This window comes from Phyllostomus discolor, chromosome 10 (genome assembly GCF_004126475.2).
Source record: "Phyllostomus discolor isolate MPI-MPIP mPhyDis1 chromosome 10, mPhyDis1.pri.v3, whole genome shotgun sequence".
Classification (NCBI taxonomy): Eukaryota; Metazoa; Chordata; class Mammalia; order Chiroptera; family Phyllostomidae; genus Phyllostomus; species Phyllostomus discolor.
In genome coordinates, this window is record NC_040912.2 from 31,015,225 (window position 1) to 31,035,301 (window position 20,077).

The 20,077-nt window shown below is 38.3% G+C and overlaps 1 protein-coding gene across 1 annotated transcript; it reads left to right on the forward strand.

Annotated features, from left to right (window-relative positions):
• The first annotated feature begins 1,759 nt into the window (after nucleotides 1–1,759).
• Nucleotides 1,760–18,675, forward strand: LOC114507716 (lanosterol 14-alpha demethylase). The gene is made up of 10 exons (XM_028525681.2): nucleotides 1,760–2,124; nucleotides 4,061–4,159; nucleotides 6,205–6,381; nucleotides 7,937–8,063; nucleotides 9,674–9,848; nucleotides 12,026–12,145; nucleotides 12,544–12,739; nucleotides 15,030–15,125; nucleotides 15,657–15,825; nucleotides 17,269–18,675. Exons 1-10 carry the CDS (start codon nucleotides 1,951–1,953, stop codon nucleotides 17,445–17,447), a joined length of 1,512 nt encoding a protein of 503 aa, XP_028381482.1. The 5' UTR covers nucleotides 1,760–1,950; the 3' UTR covers nucleotides 17,448–18,675.
• Nucleotides 18,676–20,077: the final 1,402 nt, after the last annotated feature.

The following is a 20,077-nucleotide window of genomic DNA, read 5'->3' on the forward strand; positions in this document are numbered from 1 at the left end:
TCTAAAATAATTTTTATTTGAAAGATTTAATTTTATCATGACAAGAAATATTGCTGGCAGTTTTCCTTGAAAGGAAGGGCTGACTTCTTTTTCAAGAAATGTCTGTTAAGTACCCAAATCTGAATGACGATAAGTTTGTCAGTTGTTCTTTAAAGCAAAAATACATATACTCAATAGTTAAACTTTAGTAAAATGAATGTTCCCAACTTCATCAAGGACATTCTTAAGTGAAACAGGCAATTTTTTTCCTACTCAAGTGCATGGTAGTGAAGAATAATGACTAGTAGACTTTGGTGCCATTGCTCTTGATTTGCGCTAAAGCCCCAGAAGTTGTACTTACTATTGATTTTACAGTAGTAAAAAAGTAAGTAACGGTATTTTTATAAAGAGCTCTGACTTTGCAGACGACTGAAAGGGTCCTGGGGATTCCCAAAGGGCCATGGACTACTTCTTTGAGACCAGCTATGGTAGGTATTAGGATAAACAATATAAAAACAATGACTCCTATCCTCAATTTCATCTTCTAATAGAGGAAAGCTATGGAGATGATTACAACATAGCTTTAGTGATACAAGAAATAGCAGCAGTGGGGAGGACAGATCAAAGACAAGCATGGACATGGAGCCTAGGTAGGATAGTGTAGCAGCAAGAGGACGTGAAGAAACGTTTAAATGGGTGTGATAGCACCTGGTGACTGATGAGATAGATGGGAGGCATGAAGCAACGAGGTAAGCAGTGATCACAGGAGGGGAAAGTTGAAAGAGCCTGGGAGGGGATAATGGGTGTAGTTTTGGATTTACTGACCAGGAGATGAATGTTAGATCCCCGGAAGAGGGTGTCCAGCAGGCAATTGGCTATTCCTGCTCTTTCCCTGAGGAAATTCCCTTGCAATTTTCCCATTCGCTGCTGTATCCCCAGTACCTAGCATAATATCTAGCTCTCAGTGTTGACTGAGTAAATCAACACATCTGGCCGTGAGCTCGTGATAGTAATCTGGAAGGGGGATTGAATTTGGTAGTCATTTTATACTCATGCTTATTTGAAACCACAGGAGCGGATGAGATCTGGTAGCAGGATTAACTCCCGCTAAATGGCCAGAATAAGTAGGAATTATTGGCTCAAATAGGTTACGACAGCCTATTTTGTTTTATGTTATGTTAGTATAACATAAAAATTTATTTTGGAAAGCTTGTTGCTGTATAACCCAGCAGAGCTAATAACCAAGATCTGCTATCTTTATGGCCATACATTAATACCTGTTAGACTTGCTTTCATTGGGGTTTGGGGGCTGACCTCATCGTCCTACACACTTGTGTGGGCGTCTTTCACAATCTTCCTTTAGGCGTCTACTTGGGGTTGTCTTCCTGAGACTCCAAGAGCTGACTCTGGAGCTGGGTCAGGTGTGGCCGTCCCAGCGCCCAGGCAGGGGGCGGCGCTCAAGCCACCCGCCCCACTGACGCGCGATAGACTGAGATCACCTCACCCTGCCGCGGAGCAATCAGAGACCGCGCCACTGCCTGCTGGACAAGCGCAATGCTCGTTCTGAAATCCCTCCGCCAAGCTCTTCCAGAGTAGTGCCCTGGCACCCCTCAGCTTGAGCACACAGAGGATGATGTCTTAAACTCACCTTCTACTCCGTCTCTGTACCACCTACGCCATAGGTGCAGGCTGCTTCTTAAAGCCCTCAATCCAGGCGTAAGGAGACCTCGGTGTTATAGAGTCCCGATGGGGGCGTGGCCGGGGCTGATCCCGCCCCTTTCTGTGACGCACAGGGTGGTGCGCGCGGTGGCCGGGAGTAGGGGGTGGGGCTGAGTTTTGTGGGAGACCTAGGGGCCGGGGCCGCCTCGGAACACCCATCTGCCGGCTTCTGCCGCACGGTCTGTTCGGAGGACCGGTGGCGACCTCGGCCTCCAGCATCTAAGGCAGACCGAAGCGGCGGCGACGGCCAGGATGGCGTTGCTGGGTTTACTGCAGGCGGGAGGGTCAGTGCTGGGGCAGGCGATGGAGCAAGTGACGGGCGGCAGCCTGCTATCCATGCTACTGATTTCCTGCGCCTTCACGCTCAGCCTGGTCTACCTGCTTCGCTTTGCCATCGGCCACCTTACCCCGCTGCCGGCCGGGGCGGTACGTGCACTCCCGGGGTCCTGGGGAAGGGTACACGGGGACTCTGGAGGCGGAAGGGCTAGCGGGGGCGGCGACTGCAGCTGTGCTCACCTGAGCGTTGGCGGTGGGCGTATAGGAGGTCTAGGGGTAGCCGCCACTCACCTAGCCCTACTGGCCTTGGTGGTGGTGGCCCTTATTCTGGTGGTGGCCGCGTGTCTGGTCCTGGCCGGGGTCGTGCTTGCCGCTTTTGTGGTCACAGTAATTCTGCTGGCCGCGGAACCCGTGCTACTAATGGTGTGGCGCTGAGTGCTCTAGTAGCCGGATTGGGCGCCATAGGAGTATTGCGGGTCTGGTGGGGCTCCAGGTGGCCATGCTTTTGGCAGCTGTAGCCCTGTTGGCCGTCATCCTGGGAACTGCCCTTGTGTGGTTCAGTGTCCTGTGGGCTGTGGCATTGCCCTTGATGGCAATTTATAAAGAGGGATGTGTTCAGTTTGGTAGAGTGAGAGTGACTGGAGTGCTGTAGGGACCTTCCTATGATGCTAATAAGAGCAGTTTCTCAAATTTTGTGGCTTTATTGACCACTGGCTTCATACTTCTGTATTTGATAAATGCATCCTTAATCAGCCAACAACTAGTTTGAACCATAACAGGCAGTTAATATCATTATTTTTCCTGCTCGGGGGATTTTTGAGGAAGTGGTATTTATCTTTGGAAAGAAAGGTAGCTTTAGTACTTAAGATTGCTGTTACCGTTATCTGAAGAGTGAGCGGGTAGTGTTCCTTACTATTTTTAGGCCACCGAAGATCTGAGGAGTCTTATGCCTTTTCATCATTGAAAGTTTGATTTCCAGGAGACTTAATGTTGTAATTTATAAGTCTCATTTTGGGGCATCTAAAGTACCTTTCATAGTGAATGCCCGAGAGTTCCTGCTGGAGTGGATCTGCTCTCTCTTTAAAATCAGTGGATGTAGTTCATTTGCCCTGAGAGAAGTGTGAGATGTGTTCTGTTTGCTGATAAATGTCACTTCTTTTACATATCCCATATATCTGTACCTCAAGTTACTGTTTGTCTTTTTCTATACTTAAAATTTTATTATTTATTTTCAGAAACAGAAGGGAGGGAGAAAGAGAGGGAGAGACACATTGATCAGTTTCCTCTTGTACCCTACTGGGGCCCTGGCAGGCAGCCAGGCATGTGCCCTGACTTGGAATAGAACTGGCTCTTTTGGTTCACAGGCCTGTGCTCAATCCACTAAGCCACATCAGCCGGGGCTTTTTCTATACTTATGGCAAGACTCTGGGACTAAAATTGTGAGTGGTAGTGGGAATAAGTAGTGAAGAAACTGCAGTTTGATTTTTCTGTTGGTTTTATTTTTGTTGTTTTTTTGTTTTGCTATTTGTGATTGGGAAAGTTGCCTAGAGCCACCAGTAATAGTATTGGACACATTCTGGATAGTGTTCAGCATTTATAATGGCAATGCCTTTGTGTTTGTCTAGTCATTTATCTTACACCATGGTTTGAGTTTCTCTTCTTTTTACTGTAGATGCTCTCCTAAGATATTTGCATTTTGGCTTTTCTTTATTACTTTGAAGCTTCATTTTTGGATAAATTTTTCATTTTAATAGCAAATTTCATTTGTTTGGTCATGAAACTGAATGGGATTTCTTTCTCTCTCTTTTTAAAAGATTTTGTTTATTTATTCTTAGAGAGAGGGCATGGGAGGGAGAAAGAGTGGGAGATAAACATCGATGTGAGAGAGAAACATTGATTGGTTGCCTCTCATACTGCCCCATGCTGGGACTGAACCCACAGTGCAGGTGTGTGCCCTAACTGGGAATTGAGCCGGCGACCTTTTGCTTTGCAGGCCAATGCCCAACCAACTGAGCCACACCAATCAGAGTTGGATTTTTCTCTCAAAATAAAATGTGAACTGAAAGTTTTTTGTTTTCTCTTGCAGAAAAGTCCACCATACATTTTCTCTCCAATTCCATTCCTTGGGCATGCCATAGCATTTGGGAAAAGTCCAATTGAATTCCTAGAAAATGCATATGAGAAGGTAAGTCTTCCAAATAATTAGAGAAAAAGAAACTAGTGCTTTTGAAACTTTTACATGGCAGAACACTAAGAAAAAGTTGTGATAGTAATCTTATCCCAGGGATAGGAAAGTTGGAGCTGCTCCTGTGTAAGAGCTGGAGGGGCCCTCTTAATTTCTCCCACATCCTGGGGGTGATCGCTGAGATACCATTGAGGAAACTTACAGTTCTAGCAACTATGGTTTGAAAACCACTGGCATAAATTTTGTATTCACTGATCACAGTTTAAATTAATAGTAATTGACCCTTCTTTTTCTTAACCATGCATCTGTGGAATTTTCTAACCTGCACTATACACATCTTCTATAACTTCAGTTCTACTTGAATGACCCACACAACACTATGGCCACTCAGATATTTGTGTTCCTCCCTAGTGAGCTGTCTCCTACCATTTCAGCCATTTACTCCCCGTTCCCACTTAGAACTTGTCATCATTTCTAACTATTTTACCTCCACAGTGTGAATGTAGAGATCCTGTTCTTAGACTGCAACTTCTTTTCCTGGAGTTGCCTGTGCAGCTCCTTCTGCTATAACCATTTGTTGACCTCAGTAGATCTTCCTGTCTGTTGTTCCATTTACTTTGTCCTGGTAGATCAGCCTTCTTTCTTTACTTTCCTTCTTTTTCCAGTTTGGACCATGGTTCATCATTGGAGTATACTCTTGCCAGTACTTTATTATCCTTGCCCCTGGATCTTTACATTATGTTTATCTGATAAAACCCCAACCTCGGAGGGAGCCTGTTAGTCATTTTTCTCCTTCCTTGCACCAGATTAATTCCTTCCTAATTTCATGATTGCCTGCCTACCTTGAATGACTTTTGAACACTGCTCAACAATCCTATTATGTTTTTGTGGTTGGGTTACTTTCCCACTTTCCACAGTGACTAATTCAAATCTTTATTTTTATAAATTTCTGAATCTTCCTACTTTTCTATCAAAGCAGGTAACTCTGTGTCCCCTTTAAAAAGAAATTAAAAACCATCAATGGGAACTATCTCATGTTCCCAATTTCAAACATACAAACCTATTTATGGCTATATAATCCTATTCTCTTTTCTTCTTATTATATTAATAATTATAAAACATTTAACTTTGTACCAGTACTTAGTGCTTTATATAGATTATCTCATTGAAGTCCAACAAATATCTTCAGGTATATTCATTATATAGGTGATAAAACTGAGAAACAGGTTATATAATTGTTCTGAGGCTCCCTGCTAGCCAGGGGCCAAGCTAGGATTTACATATGGTTTCATTTCCAAGTCAATGCTTTTAGTCATAATAATAATAAAAGAAATATGTATAATTTTATTCTGGCCAAGGTACTCTAATATATATGTGTGCATATATATATATTTTCTAATATGTAATATGCATATAATACATACATATTATATATATACACTCTAATTTATATAATGTTCTCTAATATATCTGTGTTAATTTATTTAACCTTGACAACAGTTTTGTGAAGTATTTGCTGTTACTCTCATTTTATAGATGAGGAAAACTGAAGCACATTGTTGGTAAGAAAGTGGTAAAATTAATAACTAAATAAAGTTCTGGTGTCTTCACATAGCAAACACTTTAGGGAAGGTCATATCCTTTAGCTACTCCTGTAAATTTATCTTTAACCAATGGGAAGAAAAATCTGTATTCTTAGATATTTCTTAGAATATAAAGGAATGTCTAGACCTATTATTAGACATTATTAGACCCATGTCTAATAATGAAAGAATGTTTAATTATTAACATTATGATGTCTGTGTGTAAGATAGAAAATATTTTTCAATATAAACTGAAAAAGGCAGAAGAGAAAATTTTATTTACATTTCATTTGCAACAGGATGATCATAATTATAAATTTGGACAAAGACTGGGGATGAATCGCATTAAGGTTTATGAATGTTTTCATTTTCAACAATGTGTTATTTTGCGATTTAAGAAATTAGTGTCTTAGTGCTATATATTTTTTGGTAACATCAATATGGGTACTTTTTTCTTTTTAGTATGGACCTGTGTTTAGTTTTACAATGGTGGGCAAGACATTTACTTATCTTCTGGGGAGTGATGCCGCAGCACTGCTTTTTAATAGTAAAAATGAAGACCTGAATGCAGAAGATGTCTACAGTCGCCTGACCACACCTGTGTTTGGGAAGGGAGTTGCGTATGATGTGCCTAATCCAGTAGGTGACACTGTTATTTTCAAGACAAATAAGCCTAATCTTTAAAGGCTATAGCTAGTAGTGTAATAGTATATATTTAAAATGTAGAAACAGTTTATTTCCTGGTTCAAAAATCTGAGAATCAAGAGACATTTAAAAGGAAAGCCATGAGTAACTGACAAACAATGTGTATTTTGTTTTATAGTGGTTGGTATGGGCTAAGCAATTTTAAAGGTTGTCCTATACAAAGAAATGGAATCAATGATGACTTAGATTACTGGGATTTGATTTGAGAGGGTAACAAGAAAATCCCATTATAGGGCCTCCTACCTGCCTACTCCTGCCTGAAATTCTAGCATAAGAGCTCTTTTGAGCTAGAGATATTTGACTTTAGAAGTTTGTGTGATTTCTTTTCCCTGCCAAAGTCAAATATTAAAGTGCTGCAAGTTGATGTAAAACAAAATTCAGATAATTGGCCTAGTTGCTTAGTGTGTGCTCTGGCTGTGAATGTATCACATATTACCTAGTACCCTAGTGTCTAGTAGTTAAGAGAGTTGACATTAGGTGTTGTTTCTGGGGATGGGAGAGTTGTGGGGAAATGATGGCTCTCCTTAAGGCCAAAAGAGCCCTAGAAAACCCTCTGATTAAACCTCTGGCAGATTGTGTCAGTGAGGAATGACATTTTTTGGGGAATAGAACAGGAGAATATGTGAAGGAACATTAAAATATTGAAACATAATGGACCTTTGGGAGAGTGCACTGGCATCTGGGTTGGGTTGGAAGGGCAGAAAATACCAAAATAGGAAAAGGGAGCCCTAGAGTCAGAAGTGGGAAAAGGGTGTATAGGAAGGAAGCCAGGAAGTGAGATTCCTAATTTATCATTTGTTTAGGACCTGTGTAACAGCTGTCTTCTATATGTTACTTCAGATACATACACATAAATGCTCTAAGTTTCCCATACCTAGTGTAGTTTTTAAAAATCCTCGTACTATTTTTATTTTCAATTTTTAGAGGTTATTTTGAGTGTTATAACGCAAACATCTTTTTAAAATATATATTTTTAGACTTTATTCATTTTTAGAGAGAAGAAGGGAGGGAGAAAGTGAAGCATTAATATATGGTTGCCTCTTGAGCGCTCTCTACTGGGGACCTGGCCTACAACCCAGGCATATGCCTTGACTGAGAATTGAACCAGTGACTCTTTGGTTCACAGGCTGGTTGGTGCTCAATTCACTAAGCCACATCAGCCAGGGTGAAATTTTTTTAAAATTTGTATTTATTTGATAAAGACTGAGACATCAACTTGTTCCACTTATTTATGCATTCATTGGTTGGTTCTTGTATGTGCCCTGATTGGGGATCAAACCTGCAACCTTGGCACACTGGGATGACGCTCTAACCAACTGAGCTACTCAATCAGAGCCCAAAATGGATCTTGGATCTTTTTTTTAAAATTACTTTATTGTTGTTCAGTTACAATTGTCTGTGTTTTCCCCTCACCAATACCCCCTGGATCTTGGATCTTGTGATAAAACAAAATTGTGTTTTAATGTTGTATGCCTTTAATTTTTTTAAGGTTTTCTTGGAGCAGAAGAAAATGTTAAAAAGTGGCCTTAACATAGCCCACTTTAGACAGCACGTTTCTATAATTGAAACTGAAACAAAGGAATACTTTCAGAGTTGGGGCGAAAGTGGAGAAAGAAGTAAGTAAAATGTTTTGATTTTGGATTTGTCCTAATATTTCTACTTTTCTATAACTAGAAATGTAAGAATGTTTGTACATGTGTGAAAAATAAACTATAACAATGTAAAACCATCTTAGATTTAATGGGAAGAACATGATATGATTATCATGGAATTAAAAAGACCTGAGAGGAAGTGATTTTTGCTGCTCACTAGCAAAACCTTAAAATGGATTAATTGGCATGTATATTATTCAGCTTATTTATACAAATAAAATAAAGTGGTTCATGATTAGATTTTTAAATAAACAATGTAAAACTTTTGCAAGTTCATTTTAAGATAAATAAAATAATTTTTTACCCCCAATAGGCAAGTAAAAGTCTAAACGATTTTATTATATATATAATACCATATTTATCTAATATTGTATGGGAATGCTTTATTCTATAAAAAAAGCAGATTTAAATACATAGGATTACTTTACCTTTACTAAAAGTTTGACTTTAGCTCTTTCCAGTATAAATCTTTTAAAATGTATTGTAAGCAATCTTGCATTATGGAGTGCACTAAATGTTTGGTTAATTCTGGGCATCTGGTCTTTATACTGGACTGCAGGAAGTGTGGCCTCCAGAGACAATTGTCACACTCATGCAGGAGGCAACATCTGCCCGTGGGGCCATGAGACCTCTGTGTAGGTCACCATGTTCTGGATCTAGAAAAGGTTCTAGAAAGCTTTGGTTCTAGAAAAGGTTTTAGAATAAAAAACTTGATAAAAAAAATACACCTGAGGTTGATGGAATCTATTTCTAACCATACAAGAAGCTGGTGTGTACAAGAATGCTAAGTTAGCGAATACAAGTGAGACATAACTATAGCACCAAGAATACCAGAGTATTTGCTAAACTTCATTTTGTTGGCAAATTTAACTGGAAAGCCAGATGATAATTGGAATTTCATTTGGTGAACATGGAATTAAAGAACATGGCATTGATTGGATAATTTTTATGACATAAGTGTCGTCCAGATGATGCCTGCCTGATGAATCTGTCCCTGTGTTGGGCTGTATGAATTAATGATTAGTTATAGTTTTCTCTTATATATATATATATATATATATATATATATATATATATATGGTCAGGACTTCCATTTTTAGTTCTGACCTTCCCACTTTTGACCTGGGAATAATCCCTTCTTTAGTTTTTAGATTGCTATTCCTTGGGAAGCGTCTCTTTATTGTCCTCTTATGCACTAAATAACTTTTTGCTGCTTTTGTTATACTGTGACCTTGGACTGAGACACCAATATTCATTTTTATCTTTATCTTTTCAAGGTGAAGGACTCATGAGTGAGGTTTAGAGATGCCCTTGTGGCATTGGTTTTGGCTGTCCAGCGGGGTGGGGTTGGTGGGCTGCTTTCTTCCCATCATTTGGTATCTTGCCCTCTGTTTGGCTGAGTGGGGTAGTCACACATCTATCTGTAAGCTTTTTTTGATGGTATGACTAGGGCTGTGTTGGTCCTTGAGTTAAGTTTTCATTCTTTTACTTCACAGTTTTATATCTCTATGAAAACAGAAAATTTCAAAACAATTTTTGGTAATATTAATGGGAATGACCTTTTTCCCCTCTAGATTTGTTTGAAGCTCTTTCTGAGCTCATAATTTTAACAGCCAGCCATTGCTTACATGGAAAGGAAATCAGAAGTCAACTCAATGAGAAGGTGGCACAACTGTATGCAGATTTGGATGGCGGTTTTAGCCATGCAGCTTGGCTGTTGCCGGGCTGGCTCCCTTTGCCTAGTTTCAGGTATGATAAAGAAATTGCCCTTGGTGATTTAACTTTGTATAGTTACTACGGTGTTGGTATGCTTTGTGTTAACGGAGATAAAGATTAAACAACTGAAGTACAAATTGGCAGTTACAAAATAGTCACAGCGTAATTAATGTAGTACAGCATAGGGAAAATATAATGCATTTTTCAGATAATAAGACACACTTTTTTACCACATTTTTTGCTTCAAAATTTTTTCCCCTATTTTCCTCCTCTAAAACCTAGGTGCATCTGTCCATACAATGCACCCAGGTTTTACAGGAGGAAAATAGGAAAAATATTTTGAAGCAAAAAATGTGGTAAAACAGACATAGTCCAAAGAATATGGTAGTCAATAATGTTATAATAATTATGTTTGGTGTCAGCTGGTATACAAATACATCATGACTATGCTGTATGCCTGAAACTAATATAATATTGAATGTCAAGTGTAATTGAAAAATTAAAAAATTACATATTAAGTGAATAGATTTGGGGAGATTATGAGCCCCCCTCCCCGTTCTTTTATAAGAATTCAAGACAGGTTTTCTTTATATAGTGAGCTCATTTTAAGGTCAGTTTCAGCTTATTAAAAAGGTAATTTGTTGTCTCTCTGTTCTAATATTTTATAACCTACTATTTAAACTCTGTCAAAGAACTCAGATGCATTCTTTGTACTCAGGTAAGTCTCTAAACTCTACTGAAATGTGATATGGTCCTACGAGCACTCGTTTGAGAGCATTTGACTATTTTGTAATATATTCTGAATTTTTTTTTTTGTTTGAAGTATTAATGCTTTTCTTTAATTTTCTCTTTGTCTCCTTGTCAACTATAGTTTGATCACCTAAATGGTGGGGACCATCTGTGACAAAGAAATACTGCTTGTAGGACTTGGTGTATGGCTTAGTGCCTTGCATATTAGTAGGCTTTCTGTACCTTTGTTGATTCTTCTGTGTTCAGATGAGAGATGGAGAAGAGTGGAGTTGTTACTTTTCCTTCTGTGTCTGCCACTTCTATGTCCTGACAGAATGAAGAGGGGTGGGAGTAGAAGGGAGAGCTAGGTGAGGGTCTTGAGTATTTGGAACTCATAATACCTTACATTTGTAGGGAGCTTTGCAGTTTTCCAAATACTTTTGTCCATGTTATGTTAGAATATCCAGCACAGCTCTGGACCTGGGGTAGGTTCTCCATGAACGTGCTTGCAGCCTATTTCCACCTTCCCTGTCTCCTGGATGGAGTCAGAAATTCCTGTGCTTGGTATGATAGGCCCTTCACCAGTCTCGCCAGCCCAGTCTCTCTCTGTCTTACCTGGTTCAACTGATCAACCAAATTGGTCCATTCATTTTCTTAAACAGGCTTTACGTTTTCATGGCTCTGATATGTTCATACTGTTAAATTTCAACCTCCTCTTTCCTTCTGCCCCTATTATCCTCTGTAAACAGTCTTAAAAATGAAGCAAGGTGGGAATTGCTCATTAGAAGGCTTGATTAAGACGGAGGCAAGGGAGTCAGAGCGCCTGGTTTTAAATTTTGGCTCCCTTGTGAGCTGGCTGTGAAGTGAGGATAAAAGCTTTTACCTCACAGGAGGTCAATGTAGGTAATTCATGTAAAACACAGTACCCATTACCTAGTGAGCACCCTCTTTCAAAGGTAAAATTTTGGGAGTTGAAGTTTGTTTTCTGATTGTATTCTTATTTTTAACCCCTATAGAACTTTGATGTCTCAGAAAATGAACAGTAGAATCAAATCCTGTATGCTGTAGCCATGTTCTAAATCTTAGAAGAACCAGAGTGACTGTCCATCTGCTTTAAGAATTAATTTAAAATTGGAATTTTGTGTTAACCTAAAAAGCTTAGTGCTCTCTGTTAAAATGATTCTAAAGGAAGATTCATCTGAGTCTTGTTTTAGACCCATTGTGAGATCACAGGCCTGTGTTAAGGATCAGGGATCTACATATTAAAACACAATTTTTGCCCTTAGGGACCCAAGAAATTCCTAAAAATAGGTGTTTTTCATGGTATCTTTTTTTCCTCTGGGTTCTCAGTTCTGTCAATTATTTTAGAGTCCTTTGTTAGATAAGATTGCTTTAAGCTAGGTCCTGGTTATTTTCAAAAGGAATTTGATGCCAGAAAACATTGCTTTATTTTTGAAGTTACTTTCATCTTTGAATTACAGACGCAGAGACAGAGCTCATCGAGAGATCAAGAATATTTTTTATAAGGCAATCCAGAAGCGCAGACAGTCAGAAGAAAAAATTGATGACATTCTCCAAACTTTACTAGATTCTACTTACAAGTAAGAGCTGTTCAGTTCACATATGAAGCTGAAGCAGGAGATTACACATTAAAACCTAGTTAAATACTGTCTCCTGTTAAAAAGGAGTGATGCTGGCAGAATTAGTAACTGTGACCTTTGGACTTCTTAAATGGATGAGACGTAAATTACTGGGATCGGGTATCTCACTGGCATCCTAGGGACTGCACGTGGTGAAAAGTTTGCTAGGAAACTGCAATGAAGTTTTTTGTATTCAAAATCCTGTTTTCTACTGGTTGCCTCTTTTTCCCTGATGGGCAAATGCAGGAGAGTGTTATACCTGAAACATTAATTCATTATGACCCTTTATTTAAAGTTTGAGGTGTGAAACGCGTCTACCAATGACCGTATTAACCTTGTGTGTGTGGTGCATTCCCCAGGGATGGGCGCCCCCTGACGGATGACGAGGTGGCGGGCATGCTCATCGGACTGCTCTTGGCTGGGCAGCACACGTCCTCGACCACCAGTGCCTGGATGGGCTTCTTTTTGGCCAGAGATAAGACACTTCAAGAAAAATGTTATTTAGAACAGAAAACAGTCTGTGGAGAGAATCTGCCTCCTTTAACATATGACCAGGTTTGTTGGATTTTCATTTAAATTGCTGCCTTATCTAAGAGTATCTGTGGCTTAATTTTAAAGGGAACAACTTGAGCAGCGAAAGCAAAAGTATACATGGTACATCACACTAAAAAGATTTTGCACAATGAAGGGAACCCTTAACAAAACGAAAAAACAACCTACTGAATGGCAGAAGGTATTTGCAAATGATATATCCAACAAAGCGTTAATATACACAGTTTATAAGTTCATACAACTTAACACCAAAAAAACAAGCAATCTGATTAAAATATGGGTAGAGGACCTGAGTAGACACTTCTCCAAAGAGGATATACACGTGACCAAGATATATGAAGAGATGCTTAACATCACTACCATCAGGGAAATGTAGCTCAAAATGATAATGATAGATATACCACCTCACACCTGTCAGAATGGCTATCGCCAAAAAGCCAATCCCTAAATTAGATGAATTTAGATGAAATAAGTGCTGGTGAGGATGTGGGGAGAAGGGAACCCTCATGCACTGTTGGTGGGATTGTAAACTGGCATAGCCACTATGGAAATCAATGTGACGGTTCCTCAAAAATTAAGACTGGAACTGCCATGACTCAGCAGTACCACCTCTGGGTATTTAGCTGAAGAAAACAAAAACACTAATTCAAAAAGATACATGCACCCCTATGTTTACTACAGCATTATTTATAATAGGCAAGATATGGGAGCAACCTAGATATCTATCAATATTTAAATAAAGATGATTTGAGATACATATACACACACATACATACACATAATAGAATACTACTCAGCAATAAAAAAAAGAATGAAATCTTGTAGTTTGTGACAAATGGGTATTTGATAGCCCCAGAGGATACAATGCTAGGTGAAATAAGTCTGGCAGAGAAAGACAAATACTGTGTGATCCATCTCACTTATATTGGAATCTGAAAAAACAAATGAATAAACAAAATAAACAGACCCATAGGTAACAGAGAGCAAGGTGATGGTTACCAAAGAGGAGGGGGTGGGAATGGGTGAAAATAATTAGAAATATATAAAAATGAAGGGGACAATTTGAAATTTTCTATGTACTATAGCTTAATTTGACTAGCTTTTTTTTTTTGAAAATTCCCCATAGTCCTTGCTAAAATGTCCTAATGCTGGATTTGATTTGCTAGTATTTTGTTGAGGATTTTTGCATCTATGTTTATGAGGAATATTGATCAGTAGTTTTAATGTGATATCTTTGATAGGTTTGGTATCAGAGTAATACACATCTCTTACGAGTTTGGAAGTGTTCCCTTCTCTTTCATTTTTGGAAGAGTTTGAGAAGGATTGGTGGTAATTCTTTCTGACATGTCTAATAGAGTTCCCCAGAGAAGTCATCTGCGTCTGTTTTTCTTTGTGGAAAGTTTCTGGTTACTACTTCGGTGTCTGACTTGTTACGGGCTTACTCATATGTTCTTTTTGAGTCAGTTTTAGTAGCTTGATACATAATTCATATACCGTAAAATCCATTCATTTAAAGTATACAGTTTATTGGTTTTTAAATGTATTCATAGTTGTGAATCATCTCAATTTTAGCACATATACATCACTTCCAAAAGCGAGCCAGTACGCATGTCAGTAGTCACTCCCCATTTTCCTGTGCCAGGCCCCCGGTAACTGCTCATGTGTTTTGTCTTTGTGGATTTGCCTTTTTTGGGCATTTCGTACCTATAAATGACCACATTCACATGATATGTGGTCTTTTGTGACTGGCTTCTTTCACTTGGTGTGTTTTCAAGGTTAATCTGTGTTGTGGGATGTATGAGTACTTCAGTCTTTTTTATTGCCTAGTAACAGCCCATCATCTGGACATACCACATTTGTTCATCCATTCGATAGCTGGTGGACATTTGGGTTGTTTCTACCTTTTGGCTATTGTCAATAATTCTGCTCTAAACATTTGTGTACAGGTTTTTATAGAGCCAGCATTGATGATTTTTGCTATTATTTTTATTTTAGATGAATTTTTGTGGGTCTTTACTATGCCATTCTTCAGGGTGATCACCTCTCTCCCTGCTCTTCTGCCCTCTTTTCCCTTGTTGACCGTGGACAGTGATGGAACAAGATAATCCCAGCTACCCTGAACCGGGGACCTCTGCACTTCTACTCAGAATATAAGCTATTTTGTAATAACCCAGAAAAAATAATTTTAACTCAAAATTAAATAAAATTTAATTTATAAAATAATATTTAAGTTAAAATACTGTTTAAGTATGTTCAGTATTTGTAAAACTCAGGGAGTATTTTCTCTTTTTAGCTCAAGGACCTCAATTTACTCGATCGCTGTATAAAAGAAACATTACGGCTTCGGCCCCCGATCATGACCATGATGAGAATGGCCAAAACTCCTCAGGTGGGTCTCTGAGCCACATCTCCTCTTGTGTGCCCTTAATTTTAATTTATCAGGAAGATGATTTCCAGAAAGAGAGTTCTGGAAATTAAAAGAGTAGAATAACCACCACTTCTACCTAATTTTAAATTTTATACGTTCTAAGCATATATTTTCACATAATTGCAGACAGTATACAAACTAATCTGTTTCCTGCATTTTTATTCAACAATTAGGGTTTTTCAAACAGATGTATTTTTTATTTTAAAAAAGTTTTGTTATAAAAAAATTTTAACTATGGAAGTATAAAAATGAGATTATGAGACTCCTTGAACTCCCACCCCTACCTCTGAGACATTTTTTATTTGTGTATATATTTGTAGCCCAATTTTGGGTAATTTGGAAATCATCTTGACTTAAATAATTTTTTGCTGGCCTATCATCTAGTTTTTAAATATATGTATATTTGATATATATTACTACTTTATTATACAATGACCTGATTATTTGGTAGAATATTTTAAAATTAATGAAACTTTTTGCTTTCATTTGCAGGTGGTGGCAGGGTATACCATTCCTCCAGGACATCAGGTGTGTGTCTCTCCCACTGTCAATCAAAGGCTTAAAGACTCATGGAATGAACGCCTGGACTTTAAGCCTGATCGCTACTTAGGGGACAATCCAGCATCTGCAGAGAAGTTTGCCTATGTGCCATTTGGAGCTGGTAAGATGCATGTATTTATTTAGGCTATGGCCATACCACCTGGAACCAGCCTGATCTTGCATGAAAATATTTACCTTTGAAATATTTGTTCTTAGGAGAGCTTGTCAGATGTTATCAGAACAAACAAAAATAAGCCATGTGAACTTTATTTACAGATATCTTTCCTTTTCCTAATAGGAACATTTTTGCAAAATGTGCGGGGACTTTCCCCACACCAATTCTCTGCAGACACTATCTGGGTTCCCTCAATTCAGTTCAATTCTGACATTCTCTTCCCAAAGTTAACACAGACCCCGTTGGTTAAAGGCTGAGTCTCACAAGACCACTCCCGCCCCCCACTTCAGATACCAGATGCAAGTCCACTTGTCACCTGTTCTTCTGACCAACTAGTTATAAATCAGAAGTTCTGTCACTCCCCTCTTTGGGGTTCCATAATTTGTTAGAGTGGTTCAGAGAACTCAGAAAAGAGTTTACTTACTGAACTGGAGATACAACTCAGGAGCATTCTCATCGAAGGGATGCATAGGGCAAGGTATGGGGCCAGGGCACAAGTTTCCACAGCCTCTGTGGGGTGCCATCCTCCCAGCACCTCCATGTGTTCATCAGCCTGGAGCCTCTCTCACAGCCCGTGCATTTTAAGGAATTTTGTGGAGGCTTCATCACATAGGCATGACTAAGTCATTGGTCATTTGTGAGTAATTCAACCTCCAGCTCCTCTCCCTCCCTGAGGGGCCTTCCAAAAGTCACCTCTTTTCATTTAAGAAGTTCCAAGGGTGTGAGGAGCTTTGTGCCAACAATGTAAGACCAAATGCATTTCTTACTACAAATTAACAATATCACAGTTGTTGTACCTTTAGTATTGAAGTCAGATTTGAAGTCAGTTTAAGTGCTTCAACTTGGTTTTTTTCAGGATCGTTTTGGATATACCCTAGGTCCTTTGCATTTCCATATTCATTTTAGAATCAGTTTATCAGTTTTGGTCTGTATATGACCTTTCAAATTTTGATCTGTTTCCATTCTGGGTTTATTAAATGACTTTTTATTCTACTATCATTTGTAATGGCATTGATTGGAAGGTTTATATTGACTTTTAACTAGCACTCTCTTGGGAGAGAAGGTAAGAATATTCTAGTATATTGCCAAACTAGTATCATGTATTTCAAACCTTTCATATATTTAACTTAGATAAATGTTAAGTTTCAAAAAAGTGATTGGAAAAGTCATTTTATAGTTACCCAATGCTGTTTCTACTAAAAATGTGTTGAAAATCTCCTGGGATTTTTATTAACTGTTTATATTCTTGTTTTATGTGAAAAGAATGTCTTTTTATCATAATATCTATGTATCTGTTCTTCACCTAAACTGTGGCTAAACAAATTACATCACTGCAGGCTAAAAGTGAGAAAGAATTTCAGCTGATTCTTATGAAAACTTTTTTTACAGGGCGTCATCGTTGCATTGGGGAGAATTTTGCCTACGTGCAAATCAAGACAATTTGGTCCACTATGCTTCGCCTATATGAATTTGATCTCATTGATGGATATTTCCCCACTGTGAATTATACAACCATGATTCACACCCCTGAAAACCCAGTCATCCGATACAAACGAAGATCAAAATGAAGAATGCTGCAAGGAACTAAAACGTGAAACGTCACTGTAAACAGCAAAAGCATTGGAAGAGAATGAAGTTTATGAAACAACTCTCTGTGTACTCTTTTTTGAGTGTGTTAACTTTAAAAGGCAGCAAGCTTAAGTTTTTATATTTTCTTAATTGAATGGTTCCATAAAATCTAATGGCATTTCAGACATTTTCTAGTACTTTTATGATGGCTATTTACTACATATGCTTTATTTGAGGAAATCAAGGTCATTAGCAGAAAATTGTTTAGGGGGGATGTTGGCTATTGGCAGATTCTAAATAACACAATAGGTATTAATTTTAAGAGCATGCTTAGCTGTTGGCAAGTATGTTCAGGGTATTCAAATTTTGGACTAGATCTGCAGGTATAAAAGCCCAATGCGATCCTCGGAAGCCTTAGGTTATTTATTCATTTACTGGGTAATGTTTGTATGTGAGAGGATTGGTGGTTAGGGAATAAACATTTGGAGCCTTGGGTGAAAGAGATTCCTATGAACTGTTTTGATATCGTAGTAGCAATGGAGCTATATTGTAGGAAAATACATCCTTAGGGAGTACTGTCTATAGGAAACTGAGAGATAAAAACAATGTAAATGTTAATTCCAAAGACTGCTTGCCTTAACTTGATGGAATTACTAAATATTTTATCTACCTGATACATTTATTTCTGGTTCCCCATGGTGACATCTCTGTGAAAATCCAAAATAAAGTCCCTAAGGGATAGTTTTTGTTCTCTTTGGCTCCAGGTAGGTTTCCTACTTCTCCAGAATCTATTTAGGATGTTTCTGTTACTAGTTCTGTTTATTAAAACTTAATTTAGGTCAATAAGCTTTTTTTTAATACAAAATTTGAGATCAGAGAATTGTGCCTTTAACATAAGGATAACATGAAGCAGGGCCCTTGAGAGCAGTATCACTGGTCCTATTCTGTGACCGTGAGGGCTGTGTTCAGGAATCAACTCAAATTATAACGGGAGGCCCGTCTTTTATACTTGGAATTTGACTATACAGTCTGTTTTTACTGAGGCCAAACTATTTTCCCTTGTGTGTATGGCAGTTCTGTTTAGGAGGCCGGAGGACTCATGTTAAATGCTATCTCTGCTGTACAGAGTTTTTCACATTAAAATTATCTTGGAGAAAAATAATAGTCTGTATTCATGAACTGTAAAGCATGTGTGCTTTAGTGAGTACAATTCAGGAATCTAGGAACTTGGATGGGAAAAAATTGCATCCTTATTTGTACTAATTTCAAATGTAATTTAGTATTTCCTTTATGAAGTTAGGCAACAAACCACACTAGTACTAGCAGCGCCCATGATCGTGAACAGAAATCACAGGTATTTTCCTATCACTTTACAGATGTGGTAGATCTTGAAGTACCTTTTACTCTCATCACTACTTGAAATTATGGTCATTGTTAGATCTGCTAGATCTTACTTCCTTAAGCTTACATGTTATACCACAAACCATTTTTAAAATTTGACTTTCCATATAATTGGTTTCCTTTATAGTACTATCTATACAGGGTCTGGCAGAGTAACACCTGCTTGAGTGTGGTTGGAGGGTAATAATATGGGTGTAATAATTTATAGTTTTAATTTGAACATTTCACCTAAAATATCTTATACTGGTGCTTGAGTGTGATATTGTTATGTTCCACAATTACATGCTTATGATTTTGTAATAAAAGATTTTATAATAAAAAGGGGCATTATTTGTGCTGGCCCCTGTATTTTATATCTTTAAAAAGCATTATTCTGTGAGGAATAGTTTCACAAACAAGGAAAGGTTCATGGCACAAAGTTGAAACCCTGAGGAAAGATTAATTTATGTTTAATGAACAGTTTATTTTCAATGTTAAGAGGTTTTAAAGTCGAAAAAGGTGTAGTTTTTAATCACAGATTAAGAACCGATAAGCATTAACAAGTTGATGGCAGAGGCCTAATGTCAGGGCTGATGGTCAAACGATGGAATGAACAGAGATCGGTCAGCACTGGGCTGTCTGCCCCTTTCTTGCTCAGGGCAGAGCCTTGACTGGTGACTGTGAAAGGTGCTGCCCACAATCCTCACCTTAAACTACCTGCTTCAGAATACACTGTTTCTCACTGGAGCCCAGTTGCTAACGGGAAATTTAGGTGCTATGGAATCTTCAAGAATGTACAATTCATTTCCATAGCCTGTTTTGTGTTGGTATAAATCAGAGAATACACCCAATGAGAAGGCAAAAATCTGGTTATAAGCATGAACTACTATTACTATTGCTGATTTAGTGAATTGCCAGGTTATTGGGGAGGACTCCAGGTAAGATGTAACACTGAGGTTTATTTTACCTCTGTGAGGGATTCCCGATCTGGATTTGGCTCAGCAGAAATACTGTTTGTTCTATTATACTGTGGTTAATAAAACTTAAGGTTATTTGAGTTAAATGAGTTCTGCATCATCTTAGTGGACATGGATTTGTGAGGACACACCTTTAGACACAAGTAACGAAACAGCAAATAAGGATTAATCACGAAAGTACCAATGTATCAATAGCTTTAAACAAATACTTTACATATATGTAAAGTTGAAACAAAGGCAAATGGGCAATTCTTCCTCAGTGGAAGGAGAAA

Excerpts from the sequence above, each read along its gene's own strand:
- LOC114507716 (XM_028525681.2), top strand. The coding sequence starts at position 1,951 with ATGGCGTTGCTGGGTTTACTGCAGGCGGGAGGGTCAGTGCTGGGGCAG. Across the intron at positions 12,146-12,543 it reads TTACTAGATTCTACTTACAA|GGATGGGCGCCCCCTGACGG; the intron begins GTAAGAGCTGTT and ends TGCATTCCCCAG. Across the intron at positions 15,826-17,268 it reads CTATGTGCCATTTGGAGCTG|GGCGTCATCGTTGCATTGGG; the intron begins GTAAGATGCATG and ends CTTTTTTTACAG.